The 16,722-nt window shown below is 36.3% G+C and overlaps 2 protein-coding genes across 6 annotated transcripts; both read left to right on the forward strand.

Annotated features, from left to right (window-relative positions):
* The first annotated feature begins 3,879 nt into the window (after positions 1 to 3,879).
* Positions 3,880 to 8,407, forward strand: LOC126585981 (probable sugar phosphate/phosphate translocator At3g14410). 3 transcript variants are annotated; one of them, XM_050250627.1, is made up of 8 exons: positions 3,880 to 4,302; positions 5,481 to 5,588; positions 5,679 to 5,713; positions 6,281 to 6,393; positions 6,614 to 6,875; positions 6,972 to 7,240; positions 7,712 to 7,873; positions 8,060 to 8,407. In XM_050250627.1, the coding sequence occupies exons 1-7, from the start codon at positions 4,201 to 4,203 to the stop codon at positions 7,834 to 7,836; spliced, it is 1,014 nt and encodes a 337-aa protein (XP_050106584.1). In that variant the 5' UTR covers positions 3,880 to 4,200; the 3' UTR covers positions 7,837 to 7,873; positions 8,060 to 8,407. The 3 variants fall into 3 exon arrangements, with proteins under 3 accessions (XP_050106584.1, XP_050106583.1, XP_050106582.1); XM_050250626.1 differs by having other exon boundaries at positions 4,063 to 4,302; positions 7,963 to 8,407; XM_050250625.1 differs by having other exon boundaries at positions 4,063 to 4,302; positions 7,987 to 8,407.
* A 1,024-nt stretch (positions 8,408 to 9,431) lies between these two features.
* LOC126585974 (ubiquitin carboxyl-terminal hydrolase 25-like) lies at positions 9,432 to 16,370 on the forward strand. 3 transcript variants are annotated; one of them, XM_050250616.1, is made up of 9 exons: positions 9,432 to 10,015; positions 10,106 to 10,613; positions 10,692 to 10,767; positions 10,890 to 10,982; positions 12,841 to 12,927; positions 13,045 to 14,165; positions 14,880 to 15,008; positions 15,745 to 15,893; positions 15,984 to 16,370. In XM_050250616.1, exons 1-8 carry the CDS (start codon positions 9,826 to 9,828, stop codon positions 15,845 to 15,847), a joined length of 2,307 nt encoding a protein of 768 aa, XP_050106573.1. In that variant the 5' UTR covers positions 9,432 to 9,825; the 3' UTR covers positions 15,848 to 15,893; positions 15,984 to 16,370. The 3 variants fall into 3 exon arrangements, with proteins under 3 accessions (XP_050106573.1, XP_050106572.1, XP_050106571.1); XM_050250615.1 differs by having other exon boundaries at positions 15,745 to 15,883; positions 15,978 to 16,370; XM_050250614.1 differs by having other exon boundaries at positions 15,745 to 15,883.
* Positions 16,371 to 16,722: the final 352 nt, after the last annotated feature.

Raw genomic sequence — 16,722 nt, forward strand, 5'->3', positions numbered from 1 at the left:
AAAGTTTTGATTCTCTGATTCGATCTTCGGGGTTGTAGAACGTATGTGTAGAGCTGTTGACCCGAGGGAACAAGGAAAGTGCATGTTCAATGTTTTCATGAAAAGTAAAATCGAGGGAACACAGTTACCATGGCGTGCGGTATGGTGATTGGAACTAAGGATGAAAGTTGTTCTTTAGCTCAAGGGCAAACAAACCGAAATTTTCCTGCAATTTCGGTGTTTTGGAGGGGTGGAGGAGAAGGGTTTGTAGCCCCATGTTTTACAACATGCCATTATCGGATAACGTATGCACATACCAAGAAGATAAAGTCATGTATTGTATACTAGTATAAGAAAAGTCGGGATTGCTTCTATAACCGGATCGGAGTGGATATCTAATGACGTTCGAGGTATGTTGAAGGCAGAATTGTTTCTAGAATTAGATTATATTGTTTCTTGAATTAGATTAGATTGGATATATGATGACATTCGAGGTATGTTGAAGAAAGACATGATTGTTTCTAGAATTAGATTGAATTGGATAATTGATAAAATTCAAGGTATTGAAGGGATCATATGAAAGAATTTTATTCCCTTTTAATCCTATCATTTTAGGGGTTGGAGGGATAATTTTCCTTAACGAGTAGTACACTTTCAAAGTTTGCGACTCCTTCAACATATGTTAAATATAGTCAACTGTCCAATCTCACGAATACCAAATAAGTCTTTAATTTGTGTTTTATATAATAGATTATAAATTGTAATGCAAGTAAGGATGGGCAATGGTTATGGCAGGGGGTAACCATGGTTATTTACCCATAATTATTTATATTCATATCCGTATAACCGTTTACTCGTTGGGTAATTGCATAAAGGGTTATCCTCATACCCATAATTTGACCAAAAAAAAATCCTCATACCCATAACTGTTTATAAACGGTTATTCATACTCATAACCGTGTACCCATTTACCCATTTACCCATTTAACCATAATCATTTACCCGTTTAACCATTTATTCTTTTTTTACCCATTTACCCTTTTTTCACCCATCTACTTGTTTTTTTTAGCAACTTGAAAATTACCAAAGAAAAATTTGTCATAATTTTCGTTTTCTGACAATTAAACACCGTTATAGGTACATTTTAGCATGCGTTTCTCTATTGTAATAATTTAAGTCCTTATACAATCCCAATAATTGAAATAAAATTTACGAACAATATTTTTCTGCTACACCCTAGCAAATCTTTAATTATAATCCATATGATTATAAAGTAAAGCTTCTAAAAACAAAAAGTAGTCATTATCTTGAATACTAGATTATCCAAAGCTACAAAATAACATCAATTAACCTTGTCAGTTGTAACTTTATGGTAAAGTTAAAGAAACTAAAAGCTTCTTTCTTAACTTGAACATAACCAAATTCCAAAATACAGAATATCAATTGATTCACAATCTTCCACATTTTTTAAATATTCCACAAGCACTTTTTGTCCATCGACATTTTCTCCTCCAAATAATCAAAACCAACAAAAATTCATCTTAGGTTCTTTCAATTCCAATTTTATGGCAGCAAAAAAATGACGTTAATTCTAATTTGACTTTTCATTTACGGTTTTTAATTTTATTTTATTTTACATATATTAAATTAAATAGGTAAATGGATACAATAACCATGGGTAATACCCATAACTGATGGATACCCATTATAACCGCGGGTAATACCCATAACCGTCCATTTAAATTTCATGGATAAATAGTTATACCCATAACCGTGTATTCGTCTAAACGGTTATCCATAATCGTAACCGTGAACTTTAAATGAGCGGGTAACCGCGGTTACTCAAACCCATGGGTATTTTGCCCATCCCTAAATGCAAGTGTCAGATACCTTTAATTTGTAATTATATATAAAGTCAATAGTCGAAATAATTTAAATAATCATGTGTTTTTTGGACAAAAAACGATATAGTGATATTTCATTGATCATCACAAGCAAATACAGAGGTGCTAATTGGCTACATTATTCTAATAACCAAGAAATTAAATTCGCATAAATAAACATTAGAGTTCTACTTTCCTAAGGTCTAATTATGAGGAATTGTGAGGATCGAATGTATATTAGCCACAAGATTCTATTAGTTTAGATTTAAGTTAGAAAAACTGCTACTTACTATTACGGTCCAGTGGTATCTCTTCACTTGTAAGTTAGAGGTCATATGTTCGATTCTCGCCTTAGACAAATTTCAATCACATTATTGCTAACCCATTGTGAGACTTACCATTACCCATGAACCTTTAGAAAAATGGAACTTTAACGAAAAGCACCCGGTACTGTTCACTTTAACGAAAAATCACATTTTTACACTAAAAAGTCAATCATGGTACTATTCACTTTACCCTTTATTTTGTCATTATCATTAAAACTCAAAGTTTTCAAGCCTTTTTCATTAATTTTCCTTTAGAAAAAACTCATTTTATTTATTAAGTTGTCGAATATTTTAAGTATTTAATCTAAACTAATACAACCATATGGCTAGGTCTTCAAAATTAGGACCTTAGGAGTGCAGGACTGTAAACAAGTGTAAACCCCTAAAAAGTAAAAAGCTAACGAATAACTAGGGGTGGAAAAATTTCCCAAAAATTCCAAACCAAACCGAAAAAATACCGATTCCAAACCGAAAATGTCCCAAACCGATTTTCCCAAAATTTTCGGTATGCTATCCCGAAAAAATACCGAAATTTCGGTATGGGAATCGGGATTGTCTTTCCAATATTTCGGTATTCCCATACTGAACCGAAATATATATTTTTAATTATTTTATATATATATACACACACAGATAATAATATATATAAATCATGTTGGCACAATAATGAAAAAATCATGTTACTTTATGATATGTGTTATGTGTCATTCTATTTCATTGATAGGAGTCACCTTTACTGAAAGTAACACAAACACCAGTGTCAAAGTTGTTGAAGAAAGTAGAGAACATAAACACCAGAAGTGTAATGAGTATTTCACATAATCACAAAAAGGTACAACTTCAGTAATAGGTTTGCCTTCTAGTGTGTGTATTCTTAAATGGTAAAACAACTCTGTTATATAGGCTATAAACTTATAATTGCATCTCAGTACTGAAAAAGAAAATATCATACAAAACTTATCCGCGGTTGCACTGGTGGTTGTTTAAGAGTTTAATGTTGCCTACCGATATCGTTTGATCAATTCATGCATTATTCCTTCTACCCCCTCAACTTCATGCCAGGTAACTCATCGGGAGTATGAAGTTGAAACTAGTAATGGAAGAATAATCACGAAACGAAGGAAAACAAGAAACACAATAATGTTTGAAGTATATACCTGATTATTTCAGTGAAAATATAACAGCTATGAGAATTGGGAATACAAAATCACCAAAAGCCCAAAAATATTTCGGGATTCCCGATTGTCCCGAAATACCGAAACTATTTCGGGATTTCCAAAAATTGGGATTCCCGAAATTTTGGTTTGGGATCGGTATTGAAATTGGAAATACCAAAAATTTCAATTTGAGAATCGGGACTAAGGTTTTGGTTTAGTATCACATACCGAACGACCCCTACGCATAACCATCACATGGTAGCGCATTGGTTAGGGACAAATTCCTAAAGAAAGTTGAAATGCTTTATGAGTATTTTTTATCTCTAAAAAGATGAACTGCGATAACAAAGACATCAATGGTCCCTTTTGACAAAAGAAAAGAAGATGAAAAAAAACCGAACACATGCACCAAAGTGTACAAACGCATCATAAGTCAATAATCGAAATAATGTCAATAGTCTTGTGCCACCCTACGCCCCTCTTGAATTAAATACAAAGGAAAATTCAATTAGCCAACCAGACCTTCCAATTTGATTCGACCAACTATTTTCCAAAAAATCCACGATCCATTGCCAATTTTGCGGTTGCTTCTTATGTTGTTGCTTACCAGAAAAACCAAGGAAGAAGATCCTGCTCCTGTTTCCTACTCATTCCTTACATGAAAAGCTACGTAATCGGCAAACGTTCATTCGGATTGCAAACATTTCTCAAAAGCACTTTTCCAACACTCAGTTGAAAAACGCTTTTTTGCTATTCGCAAACGCTCTTACTTTGCACAGCGAAATAGGTCTGTTACAATCCAAAGCTGCACAGAGTTTATCTGCATACCTCCGTTTCCAATCTGTTGGGTCGTCAATGGCGGATCGGATGCGTAGTTTCTTTAAGGGCGAGGTCCTCACTTACGCCTACCTTCTTCTCTACATCGCTCTCTCCAGCGGCCAGATCTTCTTCAACAAGGTTGGTACTCACATTGCTTTCCATCTGTTAGCATTCGCTCAACATCTGGTCTTATCCTTCGTTTGGTAGGTGGGAAAATGTTGGTGTGAATTTTCTGGGATGTCAAAATTGGAGAAAACCCCATCAGAGTTTGACTACTTACATGCGTATGGTGTAGTTTGGGATTGATTTTTGGTGTTATGGAAACCCATTTAGTGTAATTAGTGGCAGCATTGTGAGTGTGGATGAAAGATAAATTGCATGTTTTGTGATTTCATTGATTTGGAAATTAAATTAGGTTTTAGTTTTTTGTTGAAAGTGTATGGATTACGTACTGATGGATGATTTTGTTGCCTGTGCCTGTTAATTGAAGGAAATGAATGGAAAAGAAAACGGAAAGAAGCAGCTTTTCGAAGAAGCATTCTAATAAACTAGCTCTTTTTCCCTAATTGCTTTTCCAGAAGCAGTTGTTGTGGGCTTTTTTCTCTAATGCATTGCAATGCATTAACAAATGGAAACATAGAAGCACAAAAAGTTGAGGAGGTGCTTAAGAATTTGCCATGGCAAGAATTTACAAAAAGTTCACATCTTGTTCTCATGACGGCCATCGTAGGGCCTTAGCCTTAGCATGAAATTTATTGAGATCTAGAGAGAAATACATACATAGCTTACAAATACCCTATGTTCGGGTATTTGATATGGTATTAGTTTCTCAAGAAAATCAATGGTTTCACTTGCTTCCCAACATCTTCTTTGATTATGATTGAGGACTGTAGATGATTGTTATTAAAAAAATGGAAGTCAAGTACAGCTTTGAAGGTCTCGTTCTGGTAATGTCGATAAGATAGTCCCGGCTTTCTACAATACCTGACTTTAGGGGCATTTGTTAGCAAACACTTTTTATTGAAACAAAAAGAGTGACAGAAAAACTTGATAAAGGTCCACAGTAAAGAAACATAAAGCACCCTCTGCATGTCTGTCTGTACATGATTGCGTTAATGCTCACCATATCAGCATTTTTTTAGTTTGATAGCTCCTTGTTACTTTATGTTGATTTTTAGGTTTCTACTTTCGAAATATTACTCTCATTTATTTGTAATTTATTTTGAAAGAATTAATTGAATTATTATAATTTGTTGAGATACATTCTTGTGAGAGGTTTTACATGACTTACATAATGTTTAAATTGTGGAATGCAGTGGGTTTTGTCATCTAAGGAAATAAACTTCCCTTATCCTCTTGGTTTAACTCTGCTTCACATGGTCTTCTCCTCTGTCTTATGCTTTTTACTCACGAAAGTTTTTAAGGTATGCTGGTAACTAAATTTTGTGATAATCGTTAAATTCGAATTTTCCAGTGTTACTCAAATTTATCTTTTTTATTCTGGTATTTTACAGATTTTGAAGGTTGAGGAAGGAATGACTGTAGAAATGTAAGTAAAGCAGGGAATACACTTACTTTTACATTTTTTCCCCTCAAAGATGGTTTCTGTCGAATATTACTCATCTTTGTGGAATTAAAGATAAATTTAGTAGTCTCTTTCGTGGCGACCAAATAATTAGGGATTTATGTTCGTATCAAAGCTTGATGGTGCCGATGAGCTATTTTCATTGTTTCAGAAGTATAAGGATAATGATAATGACTTTTGGCTCTTAATTAAACTGATTCCAGCTATCTTTATGAAAGTATAACACACTAAGCTGTTGGTGTTCTTAGAATCAACAAGTTGGATTGTAATTTTTGGCTTGCTAGTTGCTACCCATATACAATTCCCTCCAGGGTTGAAGCATGTGGAATTGAAGTGATCCTATTGCTGACTTGAATTACTTGAATTTTTTTCCTAAAATGGGAAAGAAAAATACTTGAGCATTTTTTTCTAGCCGGTCCTTAATACTAAGATCATTTATCCTCTGACTAGTCAATCATTTATATCATCTCATGTTCGTCTACTTTTTTACTGATCTTCCATTCAGAATCTAATGAAGTTTTAGTTATACAGATATGTGACATCGGTAATGCCAATTGGTGCAATGTTTGCAATGACTCTTTGGCTGGGAAATACTGCCTACATGTATATTTCTGTTTCATTTGCACAAATGTTGAAAGCAATCAGTAAGTTTTCACTACTTTTTTGTTTTTTAATCTTCTGTAAAGCCGTGGGGCATCCGGAGCAATGTCTTTTGTTTTATATGGTGGTTGGCCCTATGGCTGTCTGTTTATTCAGCAGTCGGAAAGTAGATTTATTCAACAACTCTGGCGATTTATTTATACATTTATCATGATTAGGAATTCTCTATCCGAGTCTGATTTCTTAAACAACATATGCATGCAGTGCCAGTAGCTGTTTTCATTCTTGGAGTAGCAGCAGGACTTGAGGTAATGAGCGGCAGAATGCTATTGATCATGTCAGTGATAAGTTTTGGTGTTCTTGTGGCTTCTTACGGTGAAATAAATATCAGCTGGATTGGAGTAGTTTATCAGATGGGAGGAGTTGTTGGAGAAGCTTTAAGACTTATTTTTATGGAGATTTTTGTTAAAAGGAAGGGTCTCAAATTAAATCCAATATCTCTCATGTACTATGTTAGCCCTTGCAGGTATGCATTTCTACTTGTAAAATTCCTCAAGCTTTGCCTTTCTACTTTATAAAATATTTTACACCAGTGTGATTTGAGTATTGAATTTGTATGCAGTGCTCTTTGCCTCTTCATTCCATGGATCTTTTTGGAGAAATCAAAGATGGAAGAAAATAGCTCATGGAACTTTCCACTGCTTGTGCTAACACTTAACTCTCTGTGTACTTTTGCCCTCAACTTATCAGTTTTCCTAGTGATCACTCATACAAGTGCCTTGACTATTCGTGTTGCGGGAGTTGTCAAGGATTGGGTGGTTGTCTTATTGTCTGCCATTATTTTTGCTGATACAAAGCTTACTCCTATAAATCTGGCCGGTTATGCCATTGGTAAGTAACTGACCTTGTGTACATGTCTTAGCACATTGTCCCTTTTAAAGACCTCTTGTTTGTTTTCTAGAATCATTGTTTGTCGGTGATGTATTTTGAGTTCTACATATTTCTGATTTTAATGTATACCGCCAGGTTATACGTAGTTTGTGATGTTATAATAACCCAGGGGTCTTTGAGTTGATTGATACTAGGTTCTGATTAGTGGTATACAATTTTGAGTTTGAAGTGGCTTAGTTTTTAGGTGTTCATTGATATCTGATGGGGGATGTTTTAGACAACACAGTATCATAACTTTTCCTCTTTTGAAGTGCAACTCGGAAATACCATGTTATAAATGAAGAGTAATGTCAACATGTTTGAATGCATAGTTTTGATTGACAAACAACATAACGTATCAAACTTTCTAGTAAGCGAACATTACCTACAAACCAATACACACAATAATGGTACATTAATTTTGTTTTGCAGCCATAGCAGGTGTGGCCGCATATAATAATCATAAGTTAAAAAAGGAAGTCTCTAAAGGCAACTCTGACGAACCTGAAAGTTCTCAACCTATACTAACGGCTGCATCATCAAATTCTGACAAGTAAAGATGTCACAGGAGCATTAAGCCTAGTTATTTTTGAGGTATGTACTTGTACATTTAGCAAAATGTTTGCTCCCGAAATCCATCATTTCCTAAAATCTTTTTGGGTTGCTACATTGCAACTGCCCAGAAATTGATGGATTGTGTAATACAGTATTGGCCCTTGAGATTACGGTTTGTTGAAGCCTTGGTGGTTAAGCTCTTCCATCTTTATATCATTGTTGCAGCCGCTCCTGTGGCGGGTAAATATTGTGACGGTTTGAAGCAGAACTGCAATTCAAGGTCTAAAGATGGGAAATTCACACAATTGTATCAGCATCACAGAGGTAGACATTTACTGATGGCATTTTAAAAGTTGATGTACTTGTGCTAATCATAGATGACTTATCTGTAAAGCAAGTGCCAGAGTCACTGTCATAGGAACATACTCGGTTTATAACTTTCTTGATGACCTTTATAGCTCACATTCGTATCGCTGCATGGGCACATACGATACTGACTCTGTCCAAGATTAATAGTTTGAACCTCTACCGTTTTACATGATTAATTACATTCTCAGAACTTTGTATTTAGAAGGTGAGGTAGCCAGATTTCCTAGGCCATGTTATGTCTAGAATTTTTATTTAGACACCGAACCGGAAGCTGTGGTTGGTGATGCTTAGGTTCTACTTTGCTCGGAAATTAACAAAGAAGTAGGTTCTATGGCGTCCGAAGTGACTGTCGGATGTGTAGCAACCATTCCTCCTCCCTCGTAAATGGAGAAATTCTTCCGATGGGGACGGAAAAATCTCTCCTGTGAAGGCAGCAGCCGAATTGTTGACCACATGACCCTATGTGGGAACCGAACTTCCAACATCAAACAACAAATTTGATCGCTATGCAGATTAAACTCATTCAGGAATATTGATTTTTTTAACAACAGACTCTGTGGGTTGTGCTTGTTTTCTCATCATAACACAAGTCGTGCACAAATTGTGGAATGGCTGCATGATCATTTCTGTACTGTTGGGCTTTTGTGAACATGGATGGGTCTAAAACTGCCTAATGTTCAAACCGGCCGAATCAAACCAATTAGAATGCGATAGAAAACATCTGAGATCGTATCAAACTGGCATAAAAAACACGGTAATAGGATGCTGGTATGTGATATTACTAATAAACGTATTATATGATAAATTGGTTATTATAATATGGCTGTTTACCAATAATACACAATAATTTATCGTTTGCATTTGGCAAGTATTGTCTCTAAATTAGATTTTCATGAAATGATGTTGTTGAAGGATTAGTCTTAATGTAAGTCAGACTCAAAAAACAACTAACATATACGGGTTAAGGCCAGGTGACTATGACAATGTGTTCAATACTTTTATAGGCAAAGTCTAATACTCTTCTTAGAAAGGAAGCCTTACCAATCTTGAATCTTTCGTCTGTAAATTCAAGCAGTTAAGAATTTTACTTGGTAAAAAAACAAAGAAAAAAAGTTGGATGATATTTGATGGGCCTTAATACAAAGAAAAGCCTAATTAACCAACCGAAGAAGGCCCATAGCCTGCCTTTTACGACATCCAACTGTACAGATCATAAATTGGGAAGACCCCCCAAAAAAAAAACAAAAAAAAAAAAGGAAGAGGGAAAGACAGAGATGAACCCTCGAAAATCAGACAAGTTGGGGGGATTTTTGGGGTTTGGTAGGTAAAGAGGTTGGAGGGCTTTTCCTGCTTCGTCTCCTTCTCCTTCTTCTTCACACCTCTCTCTCTCTCTCTCTCTCTCTCTTACCTTATTCAATCCTAAAAGAAAAACAATTTAATATTTATTTCTGTTTTTCTGTTGGTATTTTCGTTTTTCTTTAATTCGATTTTTTTCCGCCGGAAGAAACAGCTGGTAGAGGACCAGAGAGGAGATTGGAGTGGGGAAGAGATATGCCGTTGGGGTGGTGGTGGTGCATCATCATCGGAACGGTGTCGTCTTGCGATGGTCGTCTTCGTCGTTGATGGGCCTGCAATTCCAATTGCAGATGAGTTGGCAGCCGAGTCTACTGAGTCAGAAGCGCAAGAATGGCCTGCCGCCTCTAGGGTTACGCAACCTCGGCAACTCTTGTTACCTCAACAGCGTCCTCCAGTGCCTCACCTACACCCCTCCTCTCGCCAATTTCTGCCTCCGCAAACTCCACACCTCTCTCTGTAAGTTCATTTTCTCTCTCTCCTCTCCCTATGATTTTGTTTGAATTTGAATTCGAATTCAATCGAAACTACGTCCAATTCAATGTGCAGGTGACTCTTCGGATGCGGAGCGGAAGCGCGACTGTCCCTTTTGCATTCTGGAGAAGCGGATAGTGCGCTCGCTGAGTCTGGATCTCAGTCTGGATGCGCCGCAGAAGATACAGAGCTGTCTTGGGATTTTTGCCGAACACTTTCGGGGCGGTCGACAGGAGGACGCTCATGAGTTCCTGCGCTACGTCATTGATGCTTGCCACAACACCTGCCTTCGGCTCATGAAGCTGCGGCGCAATGCCACTGCCAGCGGAAAGGCTGCCAACGGCAATGTCGCCAACCGCATAGGCAATGGAGAGGCGGCAACATCGACGGTGGTGAAGGAGATATTTGGTGGAGCATTGCAGAGCCAGGTGAAATGTCTATCCTGTGGCACAGAATCCAATAAGGTTGATGAGATAATGGATATTAGTCTTGATGTTTTGCATAGTAATTCGCTTAAAGACGCATTGCAAAGGTTCTTTCAGCCTGAGATTTTGGATGGCCAGAACAAGTACAAATGCGAAAGGTATTATCTTTCTCTCTCTCTCGCTGTTTTTTTTTTTTTTTGCTTCGGATTTTGATTGTGCTATTTATCCTTTCTTAGTTGTAACAAATTGGTCGCAGCACGGAAGCAAATGTCTTTTCTTCAAGCACCCAATGTTCTCGTTATCCAACTTAAGGTGAGTTTATATTACTTCCTAATATCTTTTCGCTATTAGGTGCTTAAGTTGCTCCATCCTGCCATTTGTATTTTTGTTCATTAATTTATCTTGACAATGTTATTATTGTTGTCTGTTGATAGAGATTTGAGGGTATACTTGGCGGGAAGATTGATAAATCCATTTCGTTTGAGGAGGTTTTGGTGCTTTCGGGCTTCATGTGCAAAACAAGCAAGGTACGGTTAAGACTTTAACGTGTCAGTTTAATGAAGTCATTGCATTGGATAGTGTATAGTTGCTTAATTGGAAACTGAGCTTAGATAGATTAGATATTGCGTTAACAATGAACTTATCGAGCGTAGCAACAATTACCTTGTTTTTTTAGGACATAGAGTCCAAAACTCTCTAGCCTCCATGTTACGCTGAACCCTTGACCAAATAACTATCAAGCTTTCTAGATCTTTGCAAAGCATATGGTATATACCTAAAAATAATATGGATGTGTGATATGCAGTACTGACAGTAGTCAACCTATGAAAAACACCTATCTAGTTCTTTTCAGATTGTCCCCACCTAATTGAATTAGCAAAGGTTTTTCAGGACTGGTACAGTAATTTGTTCCAACAAGTTGATGCTTGTGCTTTCTTAAGCTTTTTTTTTCCGGGTTGAATAGCTGCTTGTGCTTTATAAGTTTTGTTTGAATACAGTGGGCACTAGAAGCTTGTTAAAATCTACGTGATTCAGTTTGGAATGGTACGGTGTCATATCAGCACTTTTCTTTCTTAGAGGAAAAAAAAGAGGTTAGTTAAGCATGCCCTAAAGTTCTCAAAGAACCTAAGATCCAAAAGCTAATGCCATTGCAATCAATATTTCCAGAGTCTCTTATTAAGAAATTACTCAAGACTTTGATAAAATTTTAATATTCTTAAGAAGAGTTAAGCCAACTGGCAGTTAATCATGAACTTTGATTTTCTTGAATTTCTAAATCAACCAATATAAATGAGGGATATAAAGTAAAAAAGGTACACAATAGTTGTTTAAAATATTTGCTACAATAGCATGTACATTGTATTGTTTTAAGTGATCGCAACACAGTATGGATGGTACTGCAGTTTTAAGTATTTCTTTTTCTTTTTCAATCTGTGCATCGAGCGTCAGTGTGGGAGTTAACATGGTTGGAGAAGGAAACTCCAATTGATATCTTGGTTGATTAAGTGTAGGACTACGTTTTAACAAAGAAAAATGTAGAGCTGGAAATGGGAAATGGGAACTAGATAGGACTGTAGAAGGGTTTAAAAATTTAGACCAGAGATGTCCATCTATTCTCCAGATAGTAGGACTAAGGCTTTACTGATTTGAGTTTTACATTCAACTTGTCAACTGTTCTATTGGTATGTTGTATAATTTCATTTAACACTATGAACACCGTAACCTATTGCAGTCTGAAGAGGAGATAGCCATAATTAACAATGCACACAAGTGTGATTTCTCGGGAAACCTTTTGTTGGTGGTCCCATTATTCGTGATTGATCTATGACTTGGGGTTTATCATCTTTTCCAGCTAATTAAATACCTTTCTGCCTTCAGGGGGAAGTAGAAAGGAAAACAAAAAGCCATTTGACTGCAACTTAAATATGAGAAGAAAAGTATAAGGCAGAGTTTATTTATAATGACAATAAAGACATCCTTGATAAGTTGTGTTAAGTTCGCCTTATTCAGTTTTGTGTGCTTTATTGTAGTTAACAAGGCTGTAACAGTTGCGTCATTGGATACTAAGTATTGTTTGTTGCATTTTTGTTTGAATTGGTCGTTCTGATTTATTTTTTGTTTGGGAAGTTATAATGTACATGCATTGTGGTCTCTGATTCTTTGTTGCATATCTCCTTGTATTTTAAAATGAGGCAGTTCATGTCTTTGGTTATCTGAAAAATGCTTTTGATTTCAAGATGCTATCCTTTAACTTAGAAATATTACTTGATCCTGATGCAGGCATTTTATTTGACTTCTGTATCACGAGACTGTTGTTTGTTTCTAGATATTGCAGACAGTTGCTTCCCTATTAGTAATGATGCTGACTTTTTAATTGCTATGCAGGATCCGCGGCCAGAGTATAAGCTTTTTGGTACTATTGTGCATTCAGGCTTCTCACCAGAATCTGGTCATTATTATGCATATATTAAGGTCTCTGTTCACTTATCACCTTCGTTGTAATCAGTAAATTTAAAGCACACCTTATTATCAAGTTATCAACAAAATATTCATTTTGTTTTATTTAACTTTTTCATGATCTATGTACAGGATGCCATAGGTCGGTGGTATTGCTGCAACGATTCATTTGTCTCAATTTCAACCTTGCAAAAGGTCTTATCTGAAAAGGCTTACATCCTTTTCTTCTCTCGTACCAACCAAAGACCAGCATTGGCTAGCATTGCTTCCAATGGGGTGAGCTCTCATGTTTGTAATGGTCGTGAAACGTCTAAAATCCCAAAGTCCGCTCTTCCACCAAAAGGAATGCAAACGAAACCTTATGAGCAGTCTTCTTGGAAGGATGTCTCAGCCGTATCTAAAGTTGATAAAGTGCCTTATTGCCCACGGATGAAGTTTGATCTCAGTGGAAATTCTAGCTCCAAAAGAGCTCCCACAACTGATAATGGAAAAACTGTTTACAAGAATCAATCCTTAGGATCAAACGGGGAAAGATCTACTTCAACTGCTAATGGCAAAACTGTTTGCAAGAATCAATCATTAGGATCAAACGGGGAAAGTTCTACTTCGACTGCTAATGGCAAAAGTGTTAACAAGAGTCAATTCTTAGGTTCAAATGAGGAAAGAGTTCCGGCAACTGATAATGGAAAAATTGCTTACAGAAATGAATCCTTTGGATCAAATGGGGAAGGAGCTCCTGCAAATGATAATGGAAAAATTGCTGACAAGAATCAATCCCTACGATCAAATGGTGAAAGGGCACCTGGAACTGATAATGGAAAAATTATTTACAAGAATCAATCCATAGGATTAAATGTGGATTCAAAGGATCCTGTTATAGTTGACGGTAAAAGTAGCAAAGCATCTTTGTTATCACGGGAAAATGGTGGTGCTGGTTCCATAAAAACTGAACCCTGTGAAGGTATTGATACAAGAGACAGGTTGGCAGCTGGGAAAGTGCCTAACAGTAGCCAAGCATCTTTGTTATCCCGAGAAAATGGTGGAACTGGTTCAGTAAAAACTGAACCCTGTGAAGGTATAGGTACAAGAGACAGGTTGACAGCTAGTATAGTGCCTGATCCGAGTGAATTGGAAAAAAGTGGTCTTCATGGCCGCTCTAAGGTCTCTAGGTCGAAAAGAAAATCTCTGGATTCGTGCATTCTGTTTGCACCTGATGCTCAATCCCGGGCAGAGGTTGAAGGACTAAAGGAAATGTAAGTGACACTCACCATTTTCTTTGAAATAATGTCAGTATGTAAACACTTATCTTGATTAGGAGCTGTTTTTGAAATGTAGCTTTAGATGTTATGAATTGCATAATCTTTTGAATTTATCTTTACATTATCTTCCATGTCATACATCTGTCTACCATCCCCATCAGTTCTCCCACGGCCTTGCCAAAAGAAAGTATATTCCTCAAGTGATAAATTTTATGTTTGTTGTTCCACGGATTCATAGTGCATTACTGTCTGTTCTTTAAGTTAACCTATACCATATAGTTGGATTCTTCTGATGACTATGACATACTTTGAATGATTGTGTCTCTCTGCTGCTTTGATTTTGCTTGTACTTGTTATCAAGATTCCTTTTACATGTACCTTTAATTTGTTCGTCTCATATCATTTTCCCTCTTCCTCTGTAACATTAGGGCTTGCCTTTGTATTGTGTTGCAGATTTCATAATCTGGTGTTCAGGGTCATAGGTTCTCTTCAATGATGCATGCAGTTTAGTACTATTTCTGTGTTTTCATGTTTGCATGTTTTGGTTGCCTGTAGCTTGAGTTCCCTTTTTAGTGAATGCCTGTAGCACGAGTTTGTTGCATAAAAAATAGTTTCATAACTGGCTTAATTTCATTCTGTATGTTGCTCCAATTATTATTTTAGTTATTTTTCCTTTGGCTTAATACCTTTTCTTTAAATGTTTGTTAGTCTCGAGAAAGAGGCTTCTTCTGTTTTGCGATCATGTGGCTGGTTGGATGAAGTTTACAGTTTTATGCGTTCAAGGAAAAGATTATGTTCAGAGCAAGTTGAAACCACTCCAAACTACGATGAAGTGAAGTAAGTATTAATGTTTGTATGTAGGAAATGATTCCTAATGAGAGATTTTTCCTAAATTTCTGCAGTTTAAGCTGTCATGGTGCTGATTTTCAAATTTTGTTGAAAATTTACTTCCAACTCTTTAAGTGCATTCATTTATTGCTCATTTAGTCTATATGCATCTTTATAAGTTTTGCCTCATTATAATAGAAAAACGTTGCGAATCATGGACTCACTCTCAGTTTTATCAGGCCAAATTATTGGTTGAAGGAAGAATGCTTGTAGAGAACGTTTCTTTTCTCCAATTTGAACAGTCTCCCTCTCCTACAGCTGGTCACCTCTGTATACCCATCACATATAGAATATTGGAACTCTAGAGACAATACATTAAATAAGCATGCATGAACCAATCAAACATCAAACTGAGGAAACATTATTGTTATATTCACGTGTCTAAGAGGCCTTTGGCATATCTTTATACAACTCGACATAACTAGGTTAAGTTTAACAAGGATTCACTGCATGAATTTTGTCCAACATATTTTGGGTAACATTGCTGTTTAAACTTCTGGTGATGAGTTGTATTTAGTCTACCTTGTTACTAACTGAAATTAGTACCGTTATAATAGTTCTGTAGTTGATTTTTACATATATTTTCCACTACTTTGCTTGTATTAATTGGCCAAGCGGCTATTTGGGTTTTTACTTTGCATTAATATGAAACATTGATCCATCTGTGTCTACTTATGCAATGCAGGAAGATGTTGATCATGGATGCCAAATCAAGTTTTCTTTCACAGATACCCTCGTCTTTAAGAGGGGACTTAGTCAAGCGCATTCAATCATTTAGCAAAAAATAGCGACACTAATTTGGTCCTTCATTAACTCACAAGATGGTATGTTAAAGTAACCTTTTCTTATACTGATTGAAGATGTGTGAATGAGAAATAGGCTGGTGGCATGACAGCGTCTTATTGTTAACTCTTTAAGTGGCAGGACTCGGGTGCGTGATCGTATGTATACTATTGTCAGTGTAGTGATGAAGATTTCTCCCGAGCAAGTAGAGGATTGGCGATGTAAACCGAAGTCCAATTCAGCGAGTGCCAGTGTTAGCAGTTACGGTTTGCCAATGGCGATATAGTTTTGTAGCGTTGAAGATGTCAAGTTGAGATGAAAATGCCGATTCAAATCTTACTGAAAATTTTCTTCTTTTGAGGTTGTGTAATTGGTTCTGGGCTGAGAACAAGTCGATAATTCTATTCATTATGTTCGATATCCTTTTGGCAGTGTAATTTCATGGATCATCACAAATTTTCTTGTTAGACAAATGTGGACAATTGAGTTCGACCTTCTAAATGGTAATCCTTTTTTTTTTCGTAGTTATCTCCACTTCCCTAAGGAAAAAGAGTGGAATTAATGGTGTCATTTTTTTTTATAGACAAACATATTTACGTTACAAGGTGGGGAACAAATTCAACTCTGAATTTTCCATTCAAGAAATTCGAACCTTAGGCATTACGTTTTATTAAAAGAGCAATACCACAACTGTGTAGTACTAAGCATGTTGTATTCCTTCTGCTTCACTAAGAGAGAGGAGTTACTTCGCGAGGGCCTAACTTGAAACGGGGAAAGTCCAGGGAAGTACCTATACGAGTAACGAAACAACTATTCACTTGATTTAAATTCTAAGTTTTTCAGGTTTGGATTACAGATTGTACTATGAAACACAAATACC

This window comes from Malus sylvestris, chromosome 10 (genome assembly GCF_916048215.2).
Source record: "Malus sylvestris chromosome 10, drMalSylv7.2, whole genome shotgun sequence".
Classification (NCBI taxonomy): domain Eukaryota; kingdom Viridiplantae; phylum Streptophyta; class Magnoliopsida; order Rosales; family Rosaceae; genus Malus; species Malus sylvestris.

Excerpts from the sequence above, each read along its gene's own strand:
- LOC126585981 (XM_050250627.1), top strand. The coding sequence starts at position 4,201 with ATGGCGGATCGGATGCGTAGTTTCTTTAAGGGCGAGGTCCTCACTTAC. Across the intron at positions 5,589-5,678 it reads TACTCACGAAAGTTTTTAAG|ATTTTGAAGGTTGAGGAAGG; the intron begins GTATGCTGGTAA and ends GGTATTTTACAG. Across the intron at positions 6,394-6,613 it reads ACAAATGTTGAAAGCAATCA|TGCCAGTAGCTGTTTTCATT; the intron begins GTAAGTTTTCAC and ends ATATGCATGCAG.
- LOC126585974 (XM_050250616.1), top strand. The coding sequence starts at position 9,826 with ATGGGCCTGCAATTCCAATTGCAGATGAGTTGGCAGCCGAGTCTACTG. Across the intron at positions 12,928-13,044 it reads ATTATTATGCATATATTAAG|GATGCCATAGGTCGGTGGTA; the intron begins GTCTCTGTTCAC and ends ATCTATGTACAG. Across the intron at positions 15,009-15,744 it reads CCAAACTACGATGAAGTGAA|GAAGATGTTGATCATGGATG; the intron begins GTAAGTATTAAT and ends TATGCAATGCAG.